Raw genomic sequence first — 24542 nt, forward strand, 5'->3', positions numbered from 1 at the left:
CGATCTCAATCAACAACCAGTTTCTAGGATCGTACGGTGCACATTTACCCCTATTTGACATTATTTGATGAAACGCAATTAGTGATTCTTTTTGTTGGATGGCTTTCTCAAACATATCACAAGTCGAGTTCCATCTTGTTGGACAATCCCAATTGGGCCCCAACCATTGACAATTAGCTTCATCACAAAATTTTTTGTATCTTGAAAATGTTTTATTGTTGCTAAAAACATCTCGTAACATTCTTTTAAAATTGTTTCTTTGCGTTTCGATCACGTTTAACCCATCTTGCACAGCCAAGTTGATAATATGTGCAATGCATCGGCTATGAAAAAACGCTCCATCACAAATAGGTTTATACTTTAATTTTAAATGGCCAACCGCGGCCGTATTGTTGGACGCGTTATCAAACGAAATTGAAAAGATTTTATCTTCAATCTTGTATTGTCGAATGACTTTATCCAAGAGTTTAAAAATATTTCTACCCGTGTGCGGGTAATCAAACAATTGAAACGCAACGGTTCGTTTCATCATTTGCCACGACTCGGGGTCAACCCAATGAGCCGTCACACAAATGTATGAGTCGGGCGAACCATTAGGTACCGACCACACATCCGTTGTTAAGTTTACACCAGTTTGTAAGTTTGAAAAGTATGAAATTAGTTCGGATTTAGCGTTTTTCCAAGCTTTAAGACAATCTCTTCTAAGGGTCGAACGACTTACGTGTTGGTAGCGTGGTTGAACATACTTTTGCATCATCTCCGTGAATTGAGGGTTGTCGAAGTGGTTGAAAGGAAGTGTATTTTGAATCACAAAGTTTGAAAACTTTTGACGTACCGCTTCAAGGTCGTACGTAAACACCGTTCCTTGATTCGTCATCTCCGGCTGCGAACTACTTCCCGATTCGTCCTTCAAGGCCTTGCAAAAGGGCCTTTGTACATGCGCTTTTAAAGTGGAGTTTGCATCTTTGCCATAAAACTTCAAACAATGTTTGCATCGAGCTTTTTGGCTACCGTTAGACATTTCGCATAGGTCGAAATGTTGCCAAACATCATGGTTTCGTTTCGTGGGGATGACCCGAACGACCGTTTCTCCCGTGTTCGAGGCACCCATGTTGACGGATGAAGTAGCACTTTGGGAGGCCATGATAATCGATTACGAAATTAGAGCGTATGGAGTGGTAATGTGGTATAATAGAGCGTGAGATAACAAAATAATCGCGTATGAAATAAACGTTTAGAGCGTTTGGAGCGTTTGGAGTTGTATAATCGAGTGTGTTCTAACCAATACCCAACCTAAACTATATATAGATGTTTGTGGGGGTAGAATGGTAAATAAAAAAAAAACGGTCAAAAACTAGAAAAAACGGCTATATAGCCGTTTCTCAACGGCATAAACCGGTTTTTAACCGGTTAACCGGTTACTAAAAAACCGGTTAACCGGTTTTTTTATAACGGTTATAAACCGGTTTATAAAAAAACCGGTTAACCGGTTTTTTAGTAACCGGTTACTTAAAAAAACCGGTTTCTTTTATAACCGGTTTCAAAACCGGTTTGGGCTCTAAAAAGTATAACCGATATACAAACCGGCGGTTTGTAAACCGGTCAAACCGGTTTTAAAGTTGGTAGAGGTGTTCAAAAAAACCGGTCCCCGAACCGGTTTGCCGGTTTAAACCGGTTCGGGGACCGGTTTTTTTGAACACCTCTACCAACACGTAGAAGGCTAGCCGACCTTCCCTATGCTCACAAGTAGAAGGCTAGTAGATCTTCTCTATGTTTACACCATCTTAAACCATATATCTAACAATTTACAACATGAACATGTACATGGCTCGTCGGCCTTACCTATGTCCATACTAAACACCATTCGCTCCCTTTACATACTCACTAACTTCATTACTTTTCACAAATCATTACTCATCAAACGCTACCATTCATGATTATTAATTTAATCAATAATATAGCGTATGGTTAGAAGACAAATCTGTCATCTTTTTAAATCATTTCGTGGCTACGCTCACCGCCTATAACGTAGCCCGGGGGAGGGGGGGAGGGGGTTTATCTGTCAAAGGCATGAAGCAGACACTTGAACAACTATACAAGGTTCACGACTTTAACTCATAAAGCCCTAACTTTATCAAAGGCTAGCTCCAAGTTATTGCCCTTCCTAGTTCCCGCTTTATCTAAATTATCGCGAAACTAGGTTATCGCTTCATCTAATTTCTCGTGAAACTAAATTATTGTATTATCTAAGTTATCGTGAAACTAAACTAAGTGATCTCCTGGTTAAGTTATCACATACATGGGCGTTATAACTTAGACTAGATGTGACCTGTATTATACAAAAATTAAATAATGTGATAGTAAGCTAAATTCGATAACTAAGCTAGCTAAACGCGATATATAAGCTAAAAATTGATAACTGAGCTAAATACGATAACTAATAATACGGCGACAACTATCAAATTTAGCGATAACTTACCTAGTTAGCTAGGAGCCCTAGCTCTGAACTTTTGGCCACTGATTCATGATCCAACTCTGAACATAAGTCAAGATTCTAACTCTATGGATCCATAATTCTCGAATATCAATCCCTCAATCAACTATCTACACAATTCGAATCATGCAATCATAACATTTATTTTATAGAGAATGTACCTTTAACACGAACTGAAGCTCTCAAATAAGATCCGGGGTTGTTTGAGCTTGAATCTAATCTTTTCCACCGATGAAACTTCACAAAAATCGTTCGTTAGCACAATGTAGAAGAGGTCCGGTCCAAAAGCAGTTATCTTGAGCTTGATCGTGGCTTCTCTCTTTCTAGATCACACACACACACTTTGTAACTTGGAGACGAAGAATGGGTGTAGGGCTAGTGAAGAAACACTAAGTGACCCCGACAGATTAAGGATAATCTTAGGGTTAAGTAGATGTTTCCCACGAGGGTTAGGTCCGGCAAAGATGGCTATTCTTCTCAACCTGTAAAACAGACACCGTAAGCTCGTCACTGAGAAGGGGGGGGGGGGGTTCCTCCTTGTGACCACCCTCCGGCGTGAGAATCAGACTAGGTTGCTCTGAATATAAGTGTATATAGAGAGAAATAGCAAGAGAGAAGATAATGATACCGTTCCAGGGTGTTGGAGTATTTATAGCCGAATGTAGGTTTCCAAGCAGGTACGGCCAGCTGTATATAATATTCCTTTTCCACCAACTATGGGCTACGTTCGTGCCATGATGGGAGTTGGTGGGTAGGCAGCGGCTGATAGTGACATTTTGTACTGGAGCGTGCTCCTCCTTGTACTATTGTCAGTGAGTTGTCACCCTGTGATTGGTTCATGGGTTGCTTTTGCCAGATCTTGTCTATTTGTCCATACCTTGGTAGGTATAGTACACCATACCTTGGTAGGTATAGTACAAAAGATCTTCTAGAAGCGTACGGACTGTCTCTTTTGGGCGGGAATATTCCCGCCCTGCTCATTCCTTCTTCAGGTGACATTACTGAAGTATAAGAGTTAGTGCCTTATGCGTGTAGCCTTACTGTTAGTGCGGGTAGCCTTCCTTCTTGGCTTGTACCCACAGCTGCGGGGACAAGCAGGGTACTGTACAAAGGGAGGCTTTCCTGCGGGGATTGCTGGCTTACTGCGTGTAATGTCTTCATCTCTCTGAGCATGGTGGGTCCTGTGGATCCAGTTGGTCTTTGCGTAGACGTACCTCTTCAAGGTGAGTCTTGCGGGTCCAACTGGGCTTTGCGGGGACCTACCTCTTCAAGTCCCCCCAGTCCATTGTTCTTCTCATGAATTGTTAATAAGTGAGGGGAACTTTTGGACTTTAAGCAAGGGCTTTTAAAAAGGGGTTTTCGTTTTTTAAGGTTCTTCGTGGGGATTCTTTCCGCAGTTTTCCTAACGTCACTTGCAGAAAATTCCCGACTTTTCTGCCTGATCTTTGGGTATGATGCGGGTAGGTGTGTAACCTCTTCGCAAGTCGGGAGCGTTGAGTTTCATTTGTGTAGATTCTCCACGAGGTTTTGATAGTTTTAGACATAGTGATCAGTTATGTTAAACAACCAATTCCACCTTGAAGCTTCAAACAATCTAGTTCTCAAAGTTCCCGCTATGCGAGGGTGTTATTTCTCTTTCCGCAAGCATGGCCCATAAGATCAATCTTCTTGGCTTCAATTCCCTACAAGTGCTAAGTATGTGAAGGGTTTCGCCTTGACACTGTACCCGCACTTGTCTTATGGTTTCTTGCTTTCCAAGGTAAGGGGGTATCTTCTTGGCTTCAATTCCCTACAAGTGCTAAGTATGTGAAGGGTTTCGCCTTGACACTGTACCCGCACTTGTCTTATGGTTTCTTGCTTTCCAAGGTAAGGGGGTATATTCCCTCTTATTTTTGAAATTCGGAGGGTCGCAATTTTCTAAGTGTTTTGAATAAGTTAACCTTTCGACGCGTGTCAGATAATAGGTTAATGTTCTGTTTCCTCTATCATGATTGTGCGGGTAGGACCGTCACTTTCGCTTAGTAGGATGACCAAACTTCATCTATATCTGACCTGCGGGAAGGTTTTCCTCATCTTTTCCTTAGAAATTTTTACTGTTTATTTGTGTTTATGCGGGTTGTGCCGCTTTCTACACGCAACGACTTACTTCCTCCCTCACTTATTTATGCGGTGAATACCGGCATATCAGTGTGGTCAGATCATAAGTATAAAGGTAAGGCTATCAGCATCAATGTGATAAGGAGAATCATTTCCATTAGAAGTGGCTCTAGGCCTTTTCGTTACAAGTTTGGAATTGATCTACATGTAGCATCTGCGTAATTGAGCTCCATTCCATGTTCTTGGGATGGGGGTGCCATCGAGCCTTTCGAGCCGGTATGCGCCCTTTCCCAGAACTTCTTTAATAATGTATGGCCCTTCCCAGACCGGGGCCAGCTTTCCTGGGCGCTCCTGGTTCGAAGCCTCGTTGTTACGCAGTATGTAGTCTCCGACATTGAAGTTGCAGAGTTTCACCCGCGTGTTGTAGTACTTTTGCATTTGTCGCTTGTAGTTCTCTTCACGCGCTGCGGCTAATTTTCTGCGCTCTTCGGTCAGCATAAGGTCTAACCGTCTTTCCGCATCATTGTCTTCTGGTTGAGTTATGACTCTTGGTGAGGGTAGACCAATCTCGATTGGAACCATGGCTTCAGTGCCATAGGTGAGGCTGAATGGGGTTTCGCCCGTGCTTGCTTTTTTCAGCGTTCTGTTTGCCCAAAGGACGTGTGGAACTTCGTCCACCCAGCCGGATCTATGCTCCAAGAGTCTTTTCTTTATGCCGTCGACGATGCTCTTGTTTGCTCTTTCCACCTCACCATTACCCTGCGGGTGTGCCACTGAGGTAAAGGTGTGGGTAATTTGAAGCTCTTTCAGCCACTTTTGTAGCTTCTGGTTAGCAAAGTTGGTGCCGTTATCGCTCACCAAATTCTGTGGAAGTCCAAAACGACAAATAATAAATTCCCAATTAAATTTTTTGATATGTTTTGCAGTTGTTTGGGCTAGGGGTTTTGCTTCTATCCACTTAGTGAAGTAGTCGACGGCTACCACTAGGAACTGAACGTTCCCTGCTGCTGTGGGAAATGGGCCTGTAACATCGATGGCCCACTTCTGGAATGGCCATGAAGAAGTGACTGGAACAAGTTCGTTCTTCGGGCGATGCGTGTTGGGTGCGTAGAGCTGGCAGGACCTACATTTTCTGATGTAGGCCAGCGCATCCGTGTGCATCCCCAGCCAAAAGTATCCCGCGTTGTTTAGCTTAGCTACAACTGCGCGTGGACCTGCGTGTACTCCACAGATGCCTTCGTGTACTTCCCTTAGAAGGTAGTCGGCATCTTGGTCGTCAACGCATCTGAGGAGTGGGCCAAGAAAATTACGCCTGTAAAGTATGTCATCAACAAGTTGATAGTTCAGTGATTTACAGCGTATCTTTCTTGCCTGCGTCTTTGACTCTGGTAGTACACCCGTCGCAAGGTAATTTATGATTGGCGTCATCCATGTTTCCATGCCGGTTTGGATGACACAAATTTCCTTGTGCGGGACTGATGGTGCTCCAAGAAGTTCAACGCGGATGTCCTTTCCCAAGTGGGTGAAGGCTAACGATGCAAGCTTGCTTAGCGCATCCGCAGATTAAGAATGGGTGTAGGGCTAGGAACTTAAGATTTTAATCTTGGTTACCATATTTTCCTAAACAATACACAAAACATATGAAAAACTTTATTATCTTTAAATTTTTGGTCGTTTTACATGTACAATAGACACTAGAACTTCGTGACATGATACTATTTCCTACCTGCCAAGCATTCAGGAGAAAAAGTTTCTCACATCGGTAGGAAATGAGTACTTCTATTCCATATGTCCGCTATTAGTTACCCAAATGACATCAAATTCCAGGATAAATAGTTACTTATTATGAATAAAGTACTTTTACGGAATTAGATAACACCCCCATTTTTTAAAACACTTATTTAGGTATCATTTAATTTGTATAGTTTGTTTTGTCTCCTTATACTAAATCCTTTATTAAACTACCTCTCAACTGAACAAAATAAATTGTGTGATTATTGTATTATAACATTCTACATATATCAGAGAATAGTTCTCTCTCTCTATATATATATTCTACTAGACACATATTTTAAAGTTGGAACCAATCATAGGTTACTTGATCCATCGTTTTGGATCATTCAAACGAGACAACGGCTTTTATTAATATTATAACATGATTCATATCTTTTTATAAAGTAACCTAAAATGATGCAAATACATCATACAATGTGGACTGACTCAACTGAGAAGACTCACAAATGAAATAAAGAATCAAGGTAATGAAAAAACAAATTTATTTAAAGATAAAAGTGTTCCCTACCCCATTTGCTTTCTCTCACCTTCTCTTTTTCTTCTCCTATCAAAACCCCCCAAACAGCACCATCTTTCCTTCCTTCTTTCCTCCTGGTCATATCTCCCTTTAGATCATCCTGTTCTAAGGTATCCATCTCCTCTCTCTCTATATATAATATATACATACACACACATGCATATGCATGTATATATGTTATATTGCTAAGAATTCTAAATGACTGATTTTATATAATAAAACTTCATAAACATGCTTTTCTAGGGACAAGAAGATCAAGAGTTCAGAATTCTAGTAACAATATACCATAGACTGTCAAATATATACATAAATGGCACCAGTTTCATTGCCTCCCGGCTTCCGTTTTCATCCCACCGATGAAGAGCTTGTCGCTTACTATCTAAAGCGAAAAATAAATGGACGTAAAATCGAACTCGAAGTCATCCCTGAAGTTGATCTCTACAAGTGCGAACCGTGGGATTTACCAGGTATATTTTTTGTCATATTGATATAGTTTTAGGCCGGTTGCTTTCTGATTTATGTAAGTATCACAAAATATTCTATTACAACAATATATACACAAAAAAATACTCTACCTTAATGATTATATGGTGTATTAATTTTAACAATCTTTTACATATATATGTATCATAAAAATTCTAAAGAAAAAAATCATATAAAACAGTATGAGCATGATCATGAACAGGTTATGTGTCATTTATATCCTTTCGATTACATGTCAATTTTTTTGTTGGTGAAAGCAAAAAAATAAAGGTTCTCCAATGTTCTTTACGCATGTTTCTGACCTTGTTCTTGGTTAAGACTATATTAACCATAAAAAAAGGTTCAACATAAAACTCTTTATTTTAGTTTTGATTCAAGATTTTATGTCATGTAATCTGTTACAACACGAAGATATATACACAAGACCAGTCAAATATGATTGAAACTTTTAAGATAAAAAAACTGAGCGCAAGATCATGATGACGGTTGTTACTTAATGAAGAAAAGTTGATAATTAAAGGCGATTAAGGTGTTCCAACTTCTTTTTAACTCGTATAAGAACAAATTTTAGTAATTAGCTGACAAGATTGAAGTCAAAAAGCAAATTAAAGAGGAAAGAACTCGACTACGCTTATATGTTCTTTCAAAGATTGATATGATTACCAGCTTTTCCTTTCTTCTATAATCTTCTGTCAGCAAATCTAACTCCTGATTACTTTATTATAGAATTAATTGAGTTCATCCGTGTTTTCATATTTCATAAAAAGATTGTACGTCCATATATCTTTAATTTTACTCTTACTAAAAACAACTAGGTTAGAGATGTACATGTTAATCAGGGTTTTTCATTTACTGATCAAATGATAATTCACCTCTTTAATCATAAGGTGTTACAAGATAGTAATCAAGCTACCTATCCAAATATTTAAAGTCATAAATAAATAAAAAAACTAGCTAATCAATAAACTTAGTGATATCATAAGAATAATAATGGAAGATACATAACATATCTAATACGGCTATAATAGGAAGAACATAACATTTTTAATGAAATTCATCTACAGGGAAATCACTATTGCCAAACAAAGATCTAGAGTGGTACTTCTTTAGTCCAAGAGACCGTAAATACCCCAACGGATCAAGGACAAACCGAGCCACCAAAGGCGGGTATTGGAAGGCTACGGGTAAGGACAGGAATGTTAGTTCGCAATCACGGGTAGTGGGGATGAAGAAAACCCTAGTGTACTATAGAGGGAGAGCGCCACATGGTGCAAGAAGCGATTGGGTTATGCACGAGTACCGCCTTGATGAGCGTGAATGCGAAAGCGAATCTGGGCTCAAGGTGAACTTTCTCATAATAACTTACTTGAGAATGACAACGTGTTGAAGTTTATCATGATTAACGCGTTGTATATATGCCTCTTTTTGGGTTCTAAAAGTTGCAGGATGCTTATTCGCTTTGCCGCGTGTTTAAGAAGAGTTTGAATGATCCAAAGACTAAAGGCGGCACGATAAGTGCTAACTCATCAAGTATGGACCTTTATTCGGAGGGAGGAAGGGCAGGTGATCAAGATACGGAGACAGGCAATGCTCCAGCACACATGGCTTCATCTTCATATAATATTAACCATCAATCTCCATATGTGTCGAGTGAAACAAGTGACGGGAGATGGATGCAGTACCAAACAGAAGAAGCATATACTTTCTCAAATCCATGTTTCACTAACTGTGGGATTAATGCTTATTATCCCCCACCCAAGGTACAATGCTATTCGATCATTCACCTGAATTAATGCGCACATATGCATGTTTTATCTTTCTTCTAATTTCTGAAGCAGGACGGAAGTGATAAAAATGCTAGATACGTTCTACCAAATGTTCTGATAATACACAAAATGAGAAAAAATAATTATAATATTAGTTGTTAAATGGTTTACTTAATGACCAAGTTAGCTGGGTTATAATTAAGGGTTATTTTTAGCTAAATCCGATTTAACATTATAAATAGGCGATACCAGGTTAGAGTTTCATAAAAAAGAGACACGATCTATGTGTAAGATAAGTTTTTGAGTCATATTTCCTCCAAGATAATTGTAATAGTGAAAGATATCCATATTTCGTGTTTTAGTGTGCATTTTCGTTTTCCATTTATCAATTCGTTCTTGAATATATCAGTATTCTCGTTGTTTATTCTTTTCGTCTCGAAAAAAAACCCGATATTCTACAAATTTGGGAATATTTGAGTTTAATACATCATGATTCTACCCATGCAAGCAAACTATGTCAATATGTTATTAACTTTTGCCATAATATATTTTCAGGTTGGTATAACATTAGAATGTGCAAGTATGCAACAAAGTTTATCAATGACGCCATTACAGATTCAAGATCTCCCACAACAAGGTGCTACCAGCTATGTGGATTTGATGAACATGCCACAGACAAGTGGAAGCATGCAAGAGTTTACAACCTCGACTAGTCCTCAGCAGGATATTTTGCAGGAAATCCTTTCGGTCGGTCAAGTTTCACATGATATGAACAATCAAAACACTTGGGGTGGAGGCTATTCGGGTCATCATGAAGATGATTTCTCATTTCTAGCTGATAATAGTGGAAACAATCAAATGCTAGATGTGGGCTCATTTAGGTTCGTGGGAGATGATCAGAATATTAGGTCCATCGTCGTTGCTGGTGCAGATGATGAACATCACAGAACTGATAGAATGGTTGAGAATTTGAGATGGGTTGGTATGTCTAACAAGGATCTTGAGATGGTAATGATCTATTCTTTTACTATAGTTCATATTATTATATTTTTAAAAATTAGAAGGAAGCATTAGCGCGCTTTATCGTATTTTGTTTTGGATTAGTGGGTGGTTTAAGAGTCAGTGGAGTACCTTTAGGCGTTTTTGTGAAAGCTCTTGCACTTTTAGGAACTTCGTTACCTCTACAAGCAAACTCATGCAAGTTTTTTCTCTGGTGTGTCAAGCAACTACGTAAGTTCGCTTGGGTGACAAGCGAACTTCATAGAGTTTTCGACAAACTAATTAAGCAGTCGCTTACAATTTTCCATGAAACTCTATGGAGTTTGCTTGCCAGCAAATCGAACTTGCCGATTTCGCTTGCAGTTGCCATGTTACCATGTAGCGAACCGTCTTGCTAAAAATGTTTATTAACTCATCAATTTTAAGTTACATCTATGGTTTTAGGGTTTGGATCAAATACAAATAAAATTAACATGCTAAACGTGAGAATCAAGTAGAGTAATTATATATACAAGTAGAGTAATTATGTAATTACACCATAGATAATTACTCTATGGTGTAATTATATAATTACTCTACTTGTATATATAATTACTCTACTTGATTCTCACGTTTAACACGTTAATTTCATTTGTACGTTAACTTTCCCCTATGTTTTTAACCATAAAGTTATAGATAAAACATAGACTAATTTTCTTGTGATTAATTTACAGACTGTTTGGGACGATTACAAGACCGTTCTGGTGGATAACATACCAACTTTTAAGAGGGAAGAGCAAGAGATTCAAGGTACAAATCGCTAAGCCTTAGAAGCTACGCCATACACATCTTCATTCTCATAGCTAGAACAACCCATTTCACTAAGAACTTTAAAAACAGTTGCAGCAGAAAGCAGCATTTACAATAACTTGGAGAACACTGAAGACACCACCACAATTCCAAACTTTCAAATTTACGAGAAAACCAAACTCAGTCACGGGATTGTGTCGACCCGAAAAGTTTCAAAAACTTTCTTTCACCAGATCGTCCCTTCTCAAACCGTAAAGGTCCAACTAAACCCGGGAATGAATCCTGATGGCGGACCAAAGCCTAACATGCGAGTTATATACGATGAGTACGAAATATTACCATGTTTTAAACCATCTAAGATAACCATCAAAAAGACAGTGAGCCCTTTTGTCAACTTGGTTTCCCTTATGTGGATATGCTGCTTTTTTCTTGAGGAATCAAATTATTATGGTTATATGAAGTTCAAAGATGACGATGATTCATCTTGCAACAGGAATATTCATATAGAGCATGAAGATCAAGAAGATGAAGATGAAGATGAAGGGTGGAGCATATCAAATGTGGTTTTGGACAAGGTGTTATGGCCATGTGTGACCTTGGCTTTGGCATTTTCTACCATTTGGGTACATCATAATTACTAGTTACAAGGTTTATTATTATTATTTTTTTAATTTTTTTACATTTATTGTTTGTAACCATACAAAAGTGAGTTGTTTACTTATAAAAAAACGAGAAAACTAAGGTTTCCTGAATTTAATCTCTGGTCGATTTTTAATATTGTAATTTTCTTTTAACGTTTTGTAGTAGTCACATTATAATATAATATTACCCACAACAAATACTTGAGAAACCACGTACGTAGTAACAAAATGGACATGATATTATGTGAACAATTGAGGCGAATTTTGTAATTTCTAAGTGAATGTTTCGGTAGTATATAGATAGCAGGTCTACATCATTTGTATAGATACTTGTACATATACTGATCTTTAAATTCAATAAATCATTTTAATGATTATGATGATCGATGATTACTCTTTGTACTCTTTCCACCGATACGATCTTCTTTATTCTTGAGTGATCGACCTGACATTTAAAAATCTTATATTTTTAATCAGCCGAGCTAGGAATGTTCCTAGAGTACTTACCTGTTTCATGGCTTGTTAGATCCTCTATCTCTTCATCCGGCTCAAATAAGGTTGACTAGTAGGGGTCAAGGAAACTGGCCCGTCATAATAGTCAAATCCATATCGAACCGGAGGTGGGACTTGTGTTATACTGTGTAGGCTTGTGAATTTCACTTTTTCCAATATGGTTGATCAGTAGAGCGTTTGATTAAAAGGATGCACAAACATTCATTAATAGGAACCAATATCAAACTTTACTAAAATTCACTACAAAATTCAACCCGAAAGTCAAATCATGCTTGGAATTGTTCCTACCCGAGTGATAACCGGTGTTTAGAAATTCATAGTCTAGAAAAGAAAGCAATCACAAAGAAAGTTACGATTAATTTAAAAAGAAATATATTTAAGCTGGTTGCTTAGTTGTTTCTTAGATTAATTCACGCGCAAGCTTACCTGCTTCTTTTTAATTTCGATTTCTACGTTAAATTTTCGGCACATGTAAGAAACACGAAACAATTAAGAGTAACATTCAATAATAAAAAGTAAACCAAAAACTATTTAAAGTGTAAGAAATGTTTATATAATTTATATATAATCTAGACCTTATACATGTCATCAATCTGGCTAGAAATCAGTCCTAGTCTTGGTCTCCATGTATAAGCCCATCATAACTCCAAACTGGGCCAGTGATAACTCATAACCTCTCCGATTTAACTATATCGTACAACTCTGCGATAACCAGCTTGAGAATGATGAAACTTGAAAGTAGATAACACCCCCGGGGAGCTCCTATAACATCCAACTGTGGTACTCTTTGTTCTAGTTTTCCACCAATTGAAATTGATATTTTGTTAAAAGTGTCATGCTTTAGGTTAATATTTTGTTTTTTAGGAAAATCCCTCAAATAGCCATATTGACTACCCCATTTCCAATAATAGACATCACTTTTATAAAATCCCCAACATAGCCATCAAAACCGTAACAAGCGACGATTCTTCATCAGCCGTCGATGTTTTACTTTAATGGATCCGACATAATTAGAAGATGACGAATTGGTAATGGATCTGACAGAATTAGAGGAATACGATGAAACGATTAATGTGTCTGAGAGAACTGTTAATGTATTCGTCAAAACTCATTAAAGAACCGTCAAATTCGACGGAACTGTTATTGGATCCGATGGAGCTGTCATTTCCTACTTCTCTAACTTTAAACATCCATAACCAACCTCCATCTTTCTTATTTTTTCACAAAACCAAGTAAATCCATAATGTAAATCGCTTAGTTTTACGAGAAGAACACATTCATAGTGTTCAATTTCACTCTATGAACTCGAAATAAAAAATCTCCAAATTGAAAATTGTTGCCCTGATTTCTCAACAACAGGTGATACGTGCAAAACAAACATTATGGTTGTGTTCACCTTTAAAAACTAAGCATTTTACACTATATATCTTGTTGATTTTGTGGAGAAATAAGAAAGATGGAGATGGAAGTTGAGGGCTTGAGAGGTAGAAGATCGATGGCAGTTCATCCATATCAGTTTTTCCGGATCCAACGGTTGTTTAACGAGTTCTGTCATACCGACATAATATGTTGACATGTGACAAGATTTTATAGGTCAACGAGTTTCGTCGGTTGGCAGTCTTAAAGCATTGGCGGCTGATGAAGAACCGTCGTCATTGATGGTTTGGATGGCTATTTTTAGGATTTTGTGAAAGTGATGGCTCTTATCAGAAACGGGGTGCTCAATATGGCTATTCTGGTCATTTCCTTTTTTATTTTTTTTTGTCAAGACATGACATGCTTACTAGGTTTTTTCTTTCCTTTTTTTTCTTTTCTTTTTTCCCATTAGAATTGATAATATGTTTACTGAAGATGGTGCAATGTAAGAGAAATGATGAAGGAATGTAGAAAACATATAGTCCTTTATTTAGCAAGCTTTCTGGCAAGTATATTAAGGAAAACCGTATCGGACACAAATGTTAGGGAAAACCTTATCTTGCATACATATTTAGAAAAAACCTTATCTGTGACACATAATGAGTGACTTGTCATCCAACATCAAGTATCAAATCTTGCATGAATCTGAATGTCAACATAGTACAACCAGTATAATGACATATGGCTCGTATCATTCTACATAGATATAGGTCATATGGTGTCATACGAATCATATGTCAATAGAGAAACACCAAAGTGATAGAGTTCGTATTATAGGTCATACGATTTGATAGGTGCATAGTATCCAGAACATAGGCGGATTGATGTATAGTTGAGGGGGGGGGGGGGGGGGTATAGTCCCCCACTGAACCAAGCCCAGTAAGGATATATTATGCTGACTAATTCATGATGTTCCCAAAGAAATGTCTTACATGCCCCCCAAGAAGTTCAAATTTAGTTAAATAAAAGGAAACCCACAAAATAGTAACTTTGATTAGAAGGAATTATCCAATTGCAAACGGGTTATTTAATTATTTTTTTCTTAATGCATTGTTTATCTATACTGATTTTTCTTAAATCTTATATATACAAATGATTTTTAAATTTAAGGATGATATTTGCTTTTAGTTTTATTTTCTACTTTAAGAACTACGTTTGTTATTTTTCTAAATTAAGATTGATGCTTTTACTAGTAATGAGTAGCTAGATATAATTGCCCACTCAGAATCTTTGTGTAGTTGTTACACGAACCTAATTATGTTACATGATTTATGTGTTTTAGTTGGTTTGTTCTCTCTCTCTCTCTCTCTCTCTCTATATATATATATGTTATAGATGCATTAGTTTATCGCTTTAGATTGTGGTTAACTTTAACATAATTAATCGAATAAATTATCATTATTTGGCTTGTTTTGACTGGTCTATTATTAGCTGTTTTGACGGGTCCATTTTTTTTTACCCCCACTGACAAAAACTCTGGATCCGCCAGTGATCCAGAAATAGTAGCTAGATGGTGTACCAAAATCACGCCACCAGCTGTCTCATAATATATATACCTTAATTAAGGAAATATGAATACTACGAAAATCCAATGCAACTATTTTGATTTAGAACCTGTTCAAAATAATTATGCTCAACTTTATTCATAATAATTTTAAAAAATCTTGCATATGATTGTATAATATATATTGCCTAATAAGTCGGCGCGAGTACATTGCATTTCTTTATTTTGGAGTGGTTGGATGCATGGATATTTGTTTTAAAGAACGTGAAAGAGAATATGAGATGTAAAATTTAAAAAACAAACAAGAGTATAAAATATAAAGACAAAGCCTGAATATCCACACAGACATATTTATTTATTTATATAAAATTGTAAAAATTGACAGATCAGGAGTAAGTTATACACTAACTCTATAAGTCACCCACTTCACTTTGCCTTTGCCTTTGGCTGATGCAAAAATATACTTATTATATATGCACATTCACAAAATGCCAATCTCTGCACGAAATAATTAACCCTTTTTATAAGTTTGATTGAGCATTTCAATAATTCTAAAGTCTTCTTCTTTCAACATTATTCTTTATATCTCTATTATATCTCTATTTGTACCCGAGCTTCTTACACACAAAATGTTACTGTGTATGAAATTTCTTTTATCCGCACTGGGCGGTCTTTTGCTTATCATTGGCGGAGGGATTGTAGAGGGTGCTGCCGTCGCAGTCGGTAACATGTCAAAGCTAGAAGATGCTACTTACTTTCATTTGTATTATGGCAGTACCTTCAAAGTCATCAAAAACGACCTCGATGACAAGAGCTATCTTCTCATCCAGGTACCTATCACCGCTGATCGCCATTTAATCATTTGTTAGACAGATTGAACTTGAATTGTTTTAAATCATATATAAGGCGCACTAAATGTTAAAACCGTGATTTACATCTGAATAATAATAGTAGAAAATCGCTACTAATTACAAAAAAAGACCATTGTTTGGATCCTAGGAATATCGAATAAAGTCCAAAAGAAATTGTAGTAAACAGCTTTAAAAAAGTTCGGAAACTATTAGCATTAAAAGCACACATTAGTGTAACAAAAATAATCTAAACAACGTGTTGAGATATGCGCTTTTATAATCATCTCAATTGAATCTTTTAAAACATTATTTAATTGTATTTTTTAACGACAGAGCCACACACTCTAAAATTACTTCTAAACTATACCAATACTTGTCCACAACGGGACTCGTGCCCATGACCGATATCAGCGTGTTGAGACAGGCACTTTGCTATATTCCTTTTCCATTAACTTCACCACAAGATCTAAAGTTTCCCTTGCTCGCTTAATTGTATACGCAACGTCCTTAGACCTCCGCTACGCCTCCATTGTGATCCGACAAATGAACAGATTTTCTTCTTAATAAGCGTTCGAGACGGGTGCGATAAATCAAACGACCGAACACAAATATAAAGATAATATAAAAGATAGTGAACGAACTTGTTATCGGTAAAATATTTGATATATTAATAAACAAACCGACCCCACCCAATGTGAGCTCCCCTTTGGGTGGGTGATTTACAACATAAAAACACACACATACATATGACTAGTATTCCCTATTTATAACCAAACAAAAAAATTCTAGAAGATCTCCATCCCGTTGTAGCTAAATGCGTGCATCGAAGCTCTCGTCTCGTATCCGGATTTTCCTGCCACTTTAATATTTAACTTACCATAAATATATTACGAGTTTCGCATTTTGATATTGCATGTCACAAATTATTGGCTTACATCATCGATACTATCTTCGTCGCAGCTAGCCGTGTTAGGGTTTTAGCTACTGTTTTCCACTTGATTCAGTTTTAAAACAAGTAAATTAGGTTTCAGGCACGACACACAAGGCGACTGATTGCAAGATGACGTGATTGTTCTGGCAAGCGCGGAAGAGACACAACTATGGTGAGAGAATGAGGAGCATTTGTAGCGGAAGACAACGTCTTTTGGCGGCAAGCGTTCCTAGACGCGAGACAAGCTTGGCAGAAACGTTGAGGGTGGAGACGGAGGACGCAACAAGTCCAATTCGTCGGAAGTTGTTGAGGAGATGGACATTGTGGAGGAACTTCTGTTTTTTTATGTTGCACCGATCACATAAGGTGACTAAGGTAGGGTGATTGGCCGCTGGTGGTGTTAGTTGGGTGGTGGTGGTGGTAACGGAGGTTGTTGAGGTTTTATGTTGAAGAAAAAGATGATATGGATCCACAACCTAATTTTTATAATAAAAAATGTCACATCATTAAGAAAACTAATAAAGTTAGTGTACATTAAGCTCGGGAGTGCCATAAAATATAATGAAAGTTGGAAGTGATTGGTAAAAAATCAAAAGTTAAGAGTGTTATATGCCGGTTGATGAAAGTTGGAAATATTAAAAACCAATATCCCTAAAAACAAAAGACCATACTCTTCCTACAATTTTAAAATTTTATGCATTAGTGATTGTATAGTAAGCAACCATATATTCCTCTTAAAACTTAAGAGTTTATTACAAGAAAGTGTGTGTGAACACAAATACCCCCAAACCTCCCCCCACCCCACCCCAAAAAAGAAAACGTGGAGTAGTGCTTGCAATTGTTGTTCTATTATGGTTTTGCTTTGAATTAAAGTGCGTAGTGGGTACTTTCTATCAATTAGTTTTGCAAGTACGTTTCATGTTTTTCTTTACGAATGAAAAATTAGAAAAATTATGTCTTTCTTCAATTTCTGAATGCTTTAGTAGACCTCCAATTTCGAATCCGGATACCAACACATTCGTGATTGGAATATTTTATATAAGCGTAAATGAAAATGTTGGATTCTGATATAATTAATTTGTTATGATGGTGCAGAATAACTCAAAGATGGCACCAAAGACCAAATATTGCACCCCAAGAATCAAATCATTTGTCATCCCAATATCGAACTTCTCAATGGATGTTAGTTATTTTCCAGGTTCATTTTTTGTTATACCTTCATGCTTTACTTATTAATTTTGAAACTGAATTAGTTAGCCTATATATATACACGATCTTGTGTATGAATTATATTACACATACGGACATACCAAAATACTAAATCATATAGCATGATTCATTTGTTCGCTGCGAATACTAAAAGATAACATTTGGATTAATGATTCAATGTTTATTACATACGTATAAGATATCCCATAAATATTCATATCTATGTTTTCTTTTGGATTCATGCAGTGTCTTTCTTCGAGGTGAGGTTATGCGTTTGTTTGTAAGTCTTATCAATCTCCATATACAAATAGAATCGGTTACTGATTTGATGCATATGACAATCGCGATTAGCATTTCAAACTTAGAAGCAATGCCCATGAAAACAGAAGAAAGCCTGTTGACTTTTTTCATTTTGGTCACATTTAACATATCGCTATTGACTTCTAATTTACTATAGTAAAATATTAATCCAATAATACACCTGACTATATATTAGGCAACAGGGGGCAACCTTGCGCCACAACATTACAAATAATTAGAAATAAGGAAAATTGATTTTAAATAATCCTAACTATGTTTTATTGGCAAAGTTTTAACTTAACACTTGGCTAGTGGCAGACTCAACTAAAGGTGTATTTATTTACAATGATCTACGACTAACGTCGTTAGTTGCAGGTTACTGGAAAAACGTTTTGGTCGAAAACCCACATTTTTCGTCGAAAACCTCAACCCTGAACACGACCGCCAACTGACTCACCACCGACCTATTACCACCACCACACAAACACCACCAATTGACTCAGACAATGGTTCAAGGGTTCCGACGGGCTCAATAACTTGGGCTTTTACTAGAAATATGTTCATAGAGGTCTAATCTAATGTTACAAAGAGGTTTGGGTCGAAAAAATTGAGTTTTCCGGCAAAAAACGTTTTTCCTGCGACCTGTAACTAATGGTGGTAGGTTTTGTTAGCTGCAGACCGTTGACGTACATCTTTAGTTGGGGCTGCCACCAGCCAAGTGTTAATTTGGAACTGTTATTTGCTAATAATCATACGGTAGAAACTCGATAAATTAATACTCGATCATTTAATAAACTCTCTAAGATAATATTTTTTGTCAGTCCCAACTCGGGGATATGGTGCTAAATTAATAATTCGCTAAAATTATAAGATAATACATTTTTGATAATTTTTTTAGACCCGTATAAAATATAAATTAATAATTTCTTATATTTAGCATATTACATAAATGATTTATGAAGGTTTCTTGAAAAATGACTCAATTGTCTTTTGTTTTTTGTTGAAATCAATTTCCCCTTGAATATCGTCTCTAATTTTCCTTAGCATGGTAATAACTTCTGGTGTTTGTGTTAACCTATTTTGATCTTGTATTTATATAGAAAATATTTTTAATGTCTATAAAGTGATACATTGAACACAAGAAGCATAATAAGGTGGGAGATTGAAGGTTTATTTTTAAATTGGGTCGTTCATTTGATATACATGCACTATATACAATAATTAAGTGGGAGCTTGAAAGGTGTTTGTAAACTAAGTATTCTACTATAAATTAATAAAATATGAATTAATATATAAATTAATAATTATTAATTTATTGATTAATTAATAACTCTTTTAATTAATAAAATTTGGTGGTCTTAAGTGTATTATTTTATAGAGTTTCTATTGTAATTGGGATGGTTTAAAACCAATTTTCTTAGAAATAATGATAAACTAGAAAACAATTAACATAAAACATTTATTATGAAATTAAAAGATTTTTAATAGTGTATGTACGTTATAAAACTATAACTATTTTGGTGATTTGTAATTTTATATATACCCTCCGGGGAAATTCACACTAATATGCTGACAAATCTCGCACTAACATGCCTGTGTTATACGTACTAAGATTTTGTTGCGAATTTCACCTAAGGATCTCATCCCTCTGTGTAACTAGCTCTGAAACTCAGTTTTATTGGCCCTTAACTCATTAATTTACACTTGATGCTTCGCGCATGTCACATGTCAAGATGTTAATGGCTAATGCATATTTTGTTAAGTTTTAACCAGTTAAATGTTTATATTAATGAAATACTAAATGATCTTCCTTAAATATTTAATGAACATATACCAATCATGCTTAGTAACAATAGCATGACGAGTAACGATTTGCCATCATTTAATAGTTTATAAGTATGATCACATACACGATTGTATGAATATATATTGTACGTGTTATGTCATAAGTGTTTTGTATTAGGTACGTAGTACATTAAAAATAGTACTTAAGTAGTGCCATTATCTTGAACTTAGTGAGCTTGTAGTTTTATCTTAGTGATCGATATTCTATGGGATCGAATTAAATTGGTGAAAGATAACAAACAAATATTTCTAACCCTTGTTTACTTGATAACAAGATAGACCGATTAAACTTACCTCGGCCTGTTAATTTGTTGGCCTAAGCCCCAGGCCTAATAAGCATGTCTTAGATTTTCCACTACTAAAATAATGTTATTTCTTTACGGCGATTTTCGTTGAAAACCCATTCTCTTAACAATTTTCCTACAAAAAGCCGTATAGAAAAAACAAATGTTGGAAAAATCATTTCTAATATTTTACCAACAATTTTTCCTACAAAATTGCTACAAAAGTATTTTTGTGAAAAGTTCCTTTCCAACAAAACTTGTTTTATTTATTTATTTTTCTAATTTGTTATATCTTCCAAATAAAATTAAAAAAGTATAATACTATAAATAACACAAATAATTATATTAATTATGTTTTTCAGCAGTTTTTCAACGAAAAATAATAAACATAATTGATAAATGTATTTTCTTTTGTTGGAATTTTGTTGGAGAGCTAACAACTATTTTCCAACGAAAAATCGTCACTGTAACAAAATTAGGGCTATTTTTTTATTTTGTTTTTTGAAATTTGTCTCTAATTTGTTGGTATTAAATGTGGCCTACAACATTTAAATATCCTTGAGAAAAGACACAACTAAAACACAAATTGAAAACACAACTAATAATAGCATCCAAAGGATCGAAATCATTATATTCCAATAGTTTAACTATTGAATTGCCAAAACATGAACAGCTTCTAGGACTCATGCCGACCATGAAAGGCATTACATCAGAAAAGGTAGCGTCTCCATGTCTACTTAAACTATACAATGAGGGAGAACTTCAAATGCTTAACAACAGTGAGCCACAACATTTTTCTGAGTATGCTGCACATTTCATCGGCAACAACGATTATCAAGATACTGAATCGTGCAATTACATTACTTTTGTTCCCACGGACGAGCAAGCTCCTCTCCAAGTACTTCCCTACTATATCTTTTAGGGGGGGGGGGGGGGCATTTGATATTGCGTTTTGAAAGTGATTATATGATTAATTTGTTGATCTTTGCACATAATCAGGTTTCAGTGTGAAACTATAATGTATCCCATCTTGATTAATTTAATTATTTATCACTTTTGAACTTGCCCAAACTAAAGCTAATTGTGATCATTTAGAGTGTTACAATCACATTACTTGTAGATCCTTAAATAATCTTAATTATTAACAAAAAAAAAATATACCTCAAACACTATCTCCCTACAACCCGGTGTGTGTATATATATATAATCACTTTCAAATCCCAATTCCATACGGACCATATATATTTTCCACTCTAGATTCTACGTCTCAATTTAACATATCATGATGGTTGATCGTTGAGTTGTTAGAGGGCAGAGTGGATCAAGTACCTGGGAATTTTCGCAAACGAGGAAGTGCGAGCAAATGAAATTTACGATGCAGTAAGTGTAGCATGGTTTGATTTTCTTAATATTAGTTACCTCAAATATATAACCATTGATTGAAAAGATTCGCACAAATGCCATTGATTATGAGTGGCGTGCTAGTTACATTTCACGCATGACTGCTGATGATTTTGGTTATGCAGGTGAAAGGCAATTACATGTGCTTGGTTAATTCTGCAGCAGGCAAAAACCTCAAACCAGTAGTGGCCTGGATGGAGTTTTATGATGTACGTATGCCTAAAAACTTTTTATTGTCATTAGACTCCCGACATATGTGACTCATATGCATCTCGCCATATGAAGGGGTGGTCGATCAAAGGGGAGAGAAATAAAGCTAGCCAGCTAGGGCTTTAGGCCCCAAATCTCCAGGGCCCACAAATTAACAAATTAAAAAAAAATTGTACATGGTGGGGTCCCAAAAAGAATGAGCCATCGACCGTATGCATATCGCACATGTTACTTACCTTGATAAAAATGTTAGACCTTTTTGGTTTCTTGCTAAAGCTCACAATTATATATGAAGTCATTTTCAATGTTTACGAAATATGTTGACCTCTTCGATTTTCATTATCCTCTTCCATTTCGTTTTTGTAATGTTGGTCGATGCACTAATGACTTTGGGAGCGGATGAATGTTTAAAAAAGATAAACCTTATATCTGCATCTGCATCTTTCTCTTGGTGCAGGGAGTTTGGACTTTCACAGACGAAGCATACAAGCTAAAGGTATGCTATTGCAAATTAAATATCAGAAGAATAAGTATATAATTTGATTAGTAGCAACTAAGAGAGCACTCATGTAACTAGAAAATGCAATTATTTGATGAAGCTGCAAATTATAATATGCTAGAAATCTAGATGAACTCCATTTATTTGTCCTGTTCCTTTTCTTTCCAAAATTTTATTAATATTTAGGAAAGAAATATTATATCAGAATTGAAATACTAACAAGGTGAAAGTAATAAAATTTTTGGTACTCGTACAACAGTATATAGAAGATGCAGGTGGAGAGAACTTGGATGATTCCATAAACAAAATGACCTACAATACATCTTCTATTGAAGACTTGGAACAACTTCAAGCCATCTTATGTGTAAGGGCCACTCATTTTTTATTCAAATTCATCCTCAAACTTATACTCACACTCCTTGTTATTTAGACTGTCGATGTAGTGATTGATGGAACAGTAACTTCAGACCCGTTTGGCTACAACGCAACCTTGTTTCTGCAACACCTCAACATAGAAGATAAATCTTGTTTTGGTTTTCTTTCATTTCCAAGTGTGTGGAGACACGATAAACGCCTTTCCACTGATCTGGCTCTTGGTATGTTCTACTGGAGCTTAATTAAGTGCTGGCTGATTAAGAATTATGTCTATTAACTAGCTATAAGTTAATTAAACATAATGATTGATCTTATAAACAATCAACGTGGGTGTTTCAGCTTCCTTATGAACTAACCAGCTTAAGCTTATACATACAATTATAAGAAGAAAAACATGATGAGTTTCTTGAAATCATGCTACGGTTAAACTTGTAATTTTGAACCACAAAAAATTTCCTCCCAAAATACGCATATAAAACCATTAGTAACGCAAGCCTGTTGAACCTCACGGACCCTCACAAATGATTAGGTGGAAGAGAGAAGAGAGGTGAGAGGAAGACATAGCGAGCGGTCATGGACCGTTTGTGAAGGGAGAGGGTGGGCTTTGTGAGGTCCCTAGGCTAATTGACGGAAAGTTGTGACGTGGCCTGATCTATAAAGGCATCACGTTGCCTATGCTCTAAGAATAAAGCTCAAGTACTTACCCGCTTTCCAAAAACCCAATATACATGTTTTTAAACAAGCACTACCGATCCACTCCAATTAGAGTACACAATGGGAATCGGAACAGGATCAAAATTTGGCTTGAACTGATGGGGTGGATCAATATTCCCGTCCATCATGTGTTCCCATCCTAACCCCCTTCAGATAATTTCATCCTGACAAGCAAAATGGTCTTGAGCAGGATGGAATTTTGTGAACGGAATCCAGATGGAGAGAGGGAATGGATGGGAACACCGTCCCACTCCATCGCCGGCCAAATTTTGACCCGTCCCAACTTCAAACCTTGTACCCATAGAGGGCATTCCCATTCTGGCTGTTACATGAATAATCACTTAGTGAACTCTGCAAATTGGATTAATATTCTCATCATTTTGTTTTCTAGATTGGTTTGATGGAGCAGTGTCCCAACCACAACTAGTACTCGCGGACCTAATAGAAGTTCTCTTTCCGTCAGGAAATTATACAACTACATACTTTAGAAACCTCCTAAAGGTACTTTAAATTCATTCTTACAGAATGATATGGTTTTGTATTTGAACTAATAGTGTCTCTTTATGTATACTAAAATGCAGGGAGAACCACCGGTAAGCCTTGGTCCTGAAAACTGCACTCGTGATACTTTCACGGCAATGGAGCCAACTATAATAACATGCGCTTAGAAAACATTTTTTATTTAAATGATTTATAATTGTATTTAAGTATATGTTACCTTATTGCTTATTTTCATAACAATTGAGGGAACTTGAATATAGTAATTTATTTCAACCCACAAAATACGTACAAAAGACAAATTTGTACGTTTTAAATTTATTTATGTAATCTGTCACATAGAATATAGAATTGTTGATCTTTCGTGTGTCTCCCATCTTGTTTCTTCGCCTGTAGAAAACATCCCCGCACA

General features: G+C 36.2%; 1 protein-coding gene and 1 pseudogene across 2 annotated transcripts; both read left to right on the top strand.

The window, feature by feature from the left end:
- The first annotated feature begins 7067 nt into the window (after positions 1-7067).
- Positions 7068-11696, top strand: LOC143575595 (NAC domain-containing protein 86-like; annotated as a pseudogene). Its single transcript, XR_013142797.1, has 5 exons — positions 7068-7369; positions 8450-8727; positions 8825-9145; positions 9707-10159; positions 10864-11696. The product of XR_013142797.1 is annotated as an NAC domain-containing protein 86-like (transcript).
- A 3774-nt stretch (positions 11697-15470) lies between these two features.
- Positions 15471-24300, top strand: LOC143575590 (uncharacterized). Its single transcript, XM_077059920.1, has 10 exons — positions 15471-15843; positions 17891-17993; positions 21107-21331; positions 21742-21813; positions 21960-22043; positions 22502-22540; positions 22803-22907; positions 22974-23139; positions 24024-24133; positions 24214-24300. The coding sequence occupies exons 1-10, from the start codon at positions 15758-15760 to the stop codon at positions 24298-24300; spliced, it is 1077 nt and encodes a 358-aa protein (XP_076916035.1). The 5' UTR covers positions 15471-15757.
- The last annotated feature ends 242 nt before the right edge of the window (positions 24301-24542 follow it).

This window comes from Bidens hawaiensis, unplaced genomic scaffold, assembly GCF_021521415.1.
Source record: "Bidens hawaiensis isolate Kalapana, Puna unplaced genomic scaffold, B.hawaiensis_p1.1 tig00027544_1, whole genome shotgun sequence".
Classification (NCBI taxonomy): Eukaryota; Viridiplantae; Streptophyta; class Magnoliopsida; order Asterales; family Asteraceae; genus Bidens; species Bidens hawaiensis.

What these genes read in the sequence shown, in the direction of transcription:
- LOC143575590 (XM_077059920.1), top strand. Translation starts at nt 15,758, where the DNA reads ATGCTACTTACTTTCATTTGTATTATGGCAGTACCTTCAAAGTCATCA. An exon ending in AGAGCTATCTTCTCATCCAG is followed by an intron (nt 15,844 to 17,890) that starts GTACCTATCACC and finishes ATGATGGTGCAG; the next exon opens with AATAACTCAAAGATGGCACC. An exon ending in CAAATGAAATTTACGATGCA is followed by an intron (nt 21,814 to 21,959) that starts GTAAGTGTAGCA and finishes TTGGTTATGCAG; the next exon opens with GTGAAAGGCAATTACATGTG.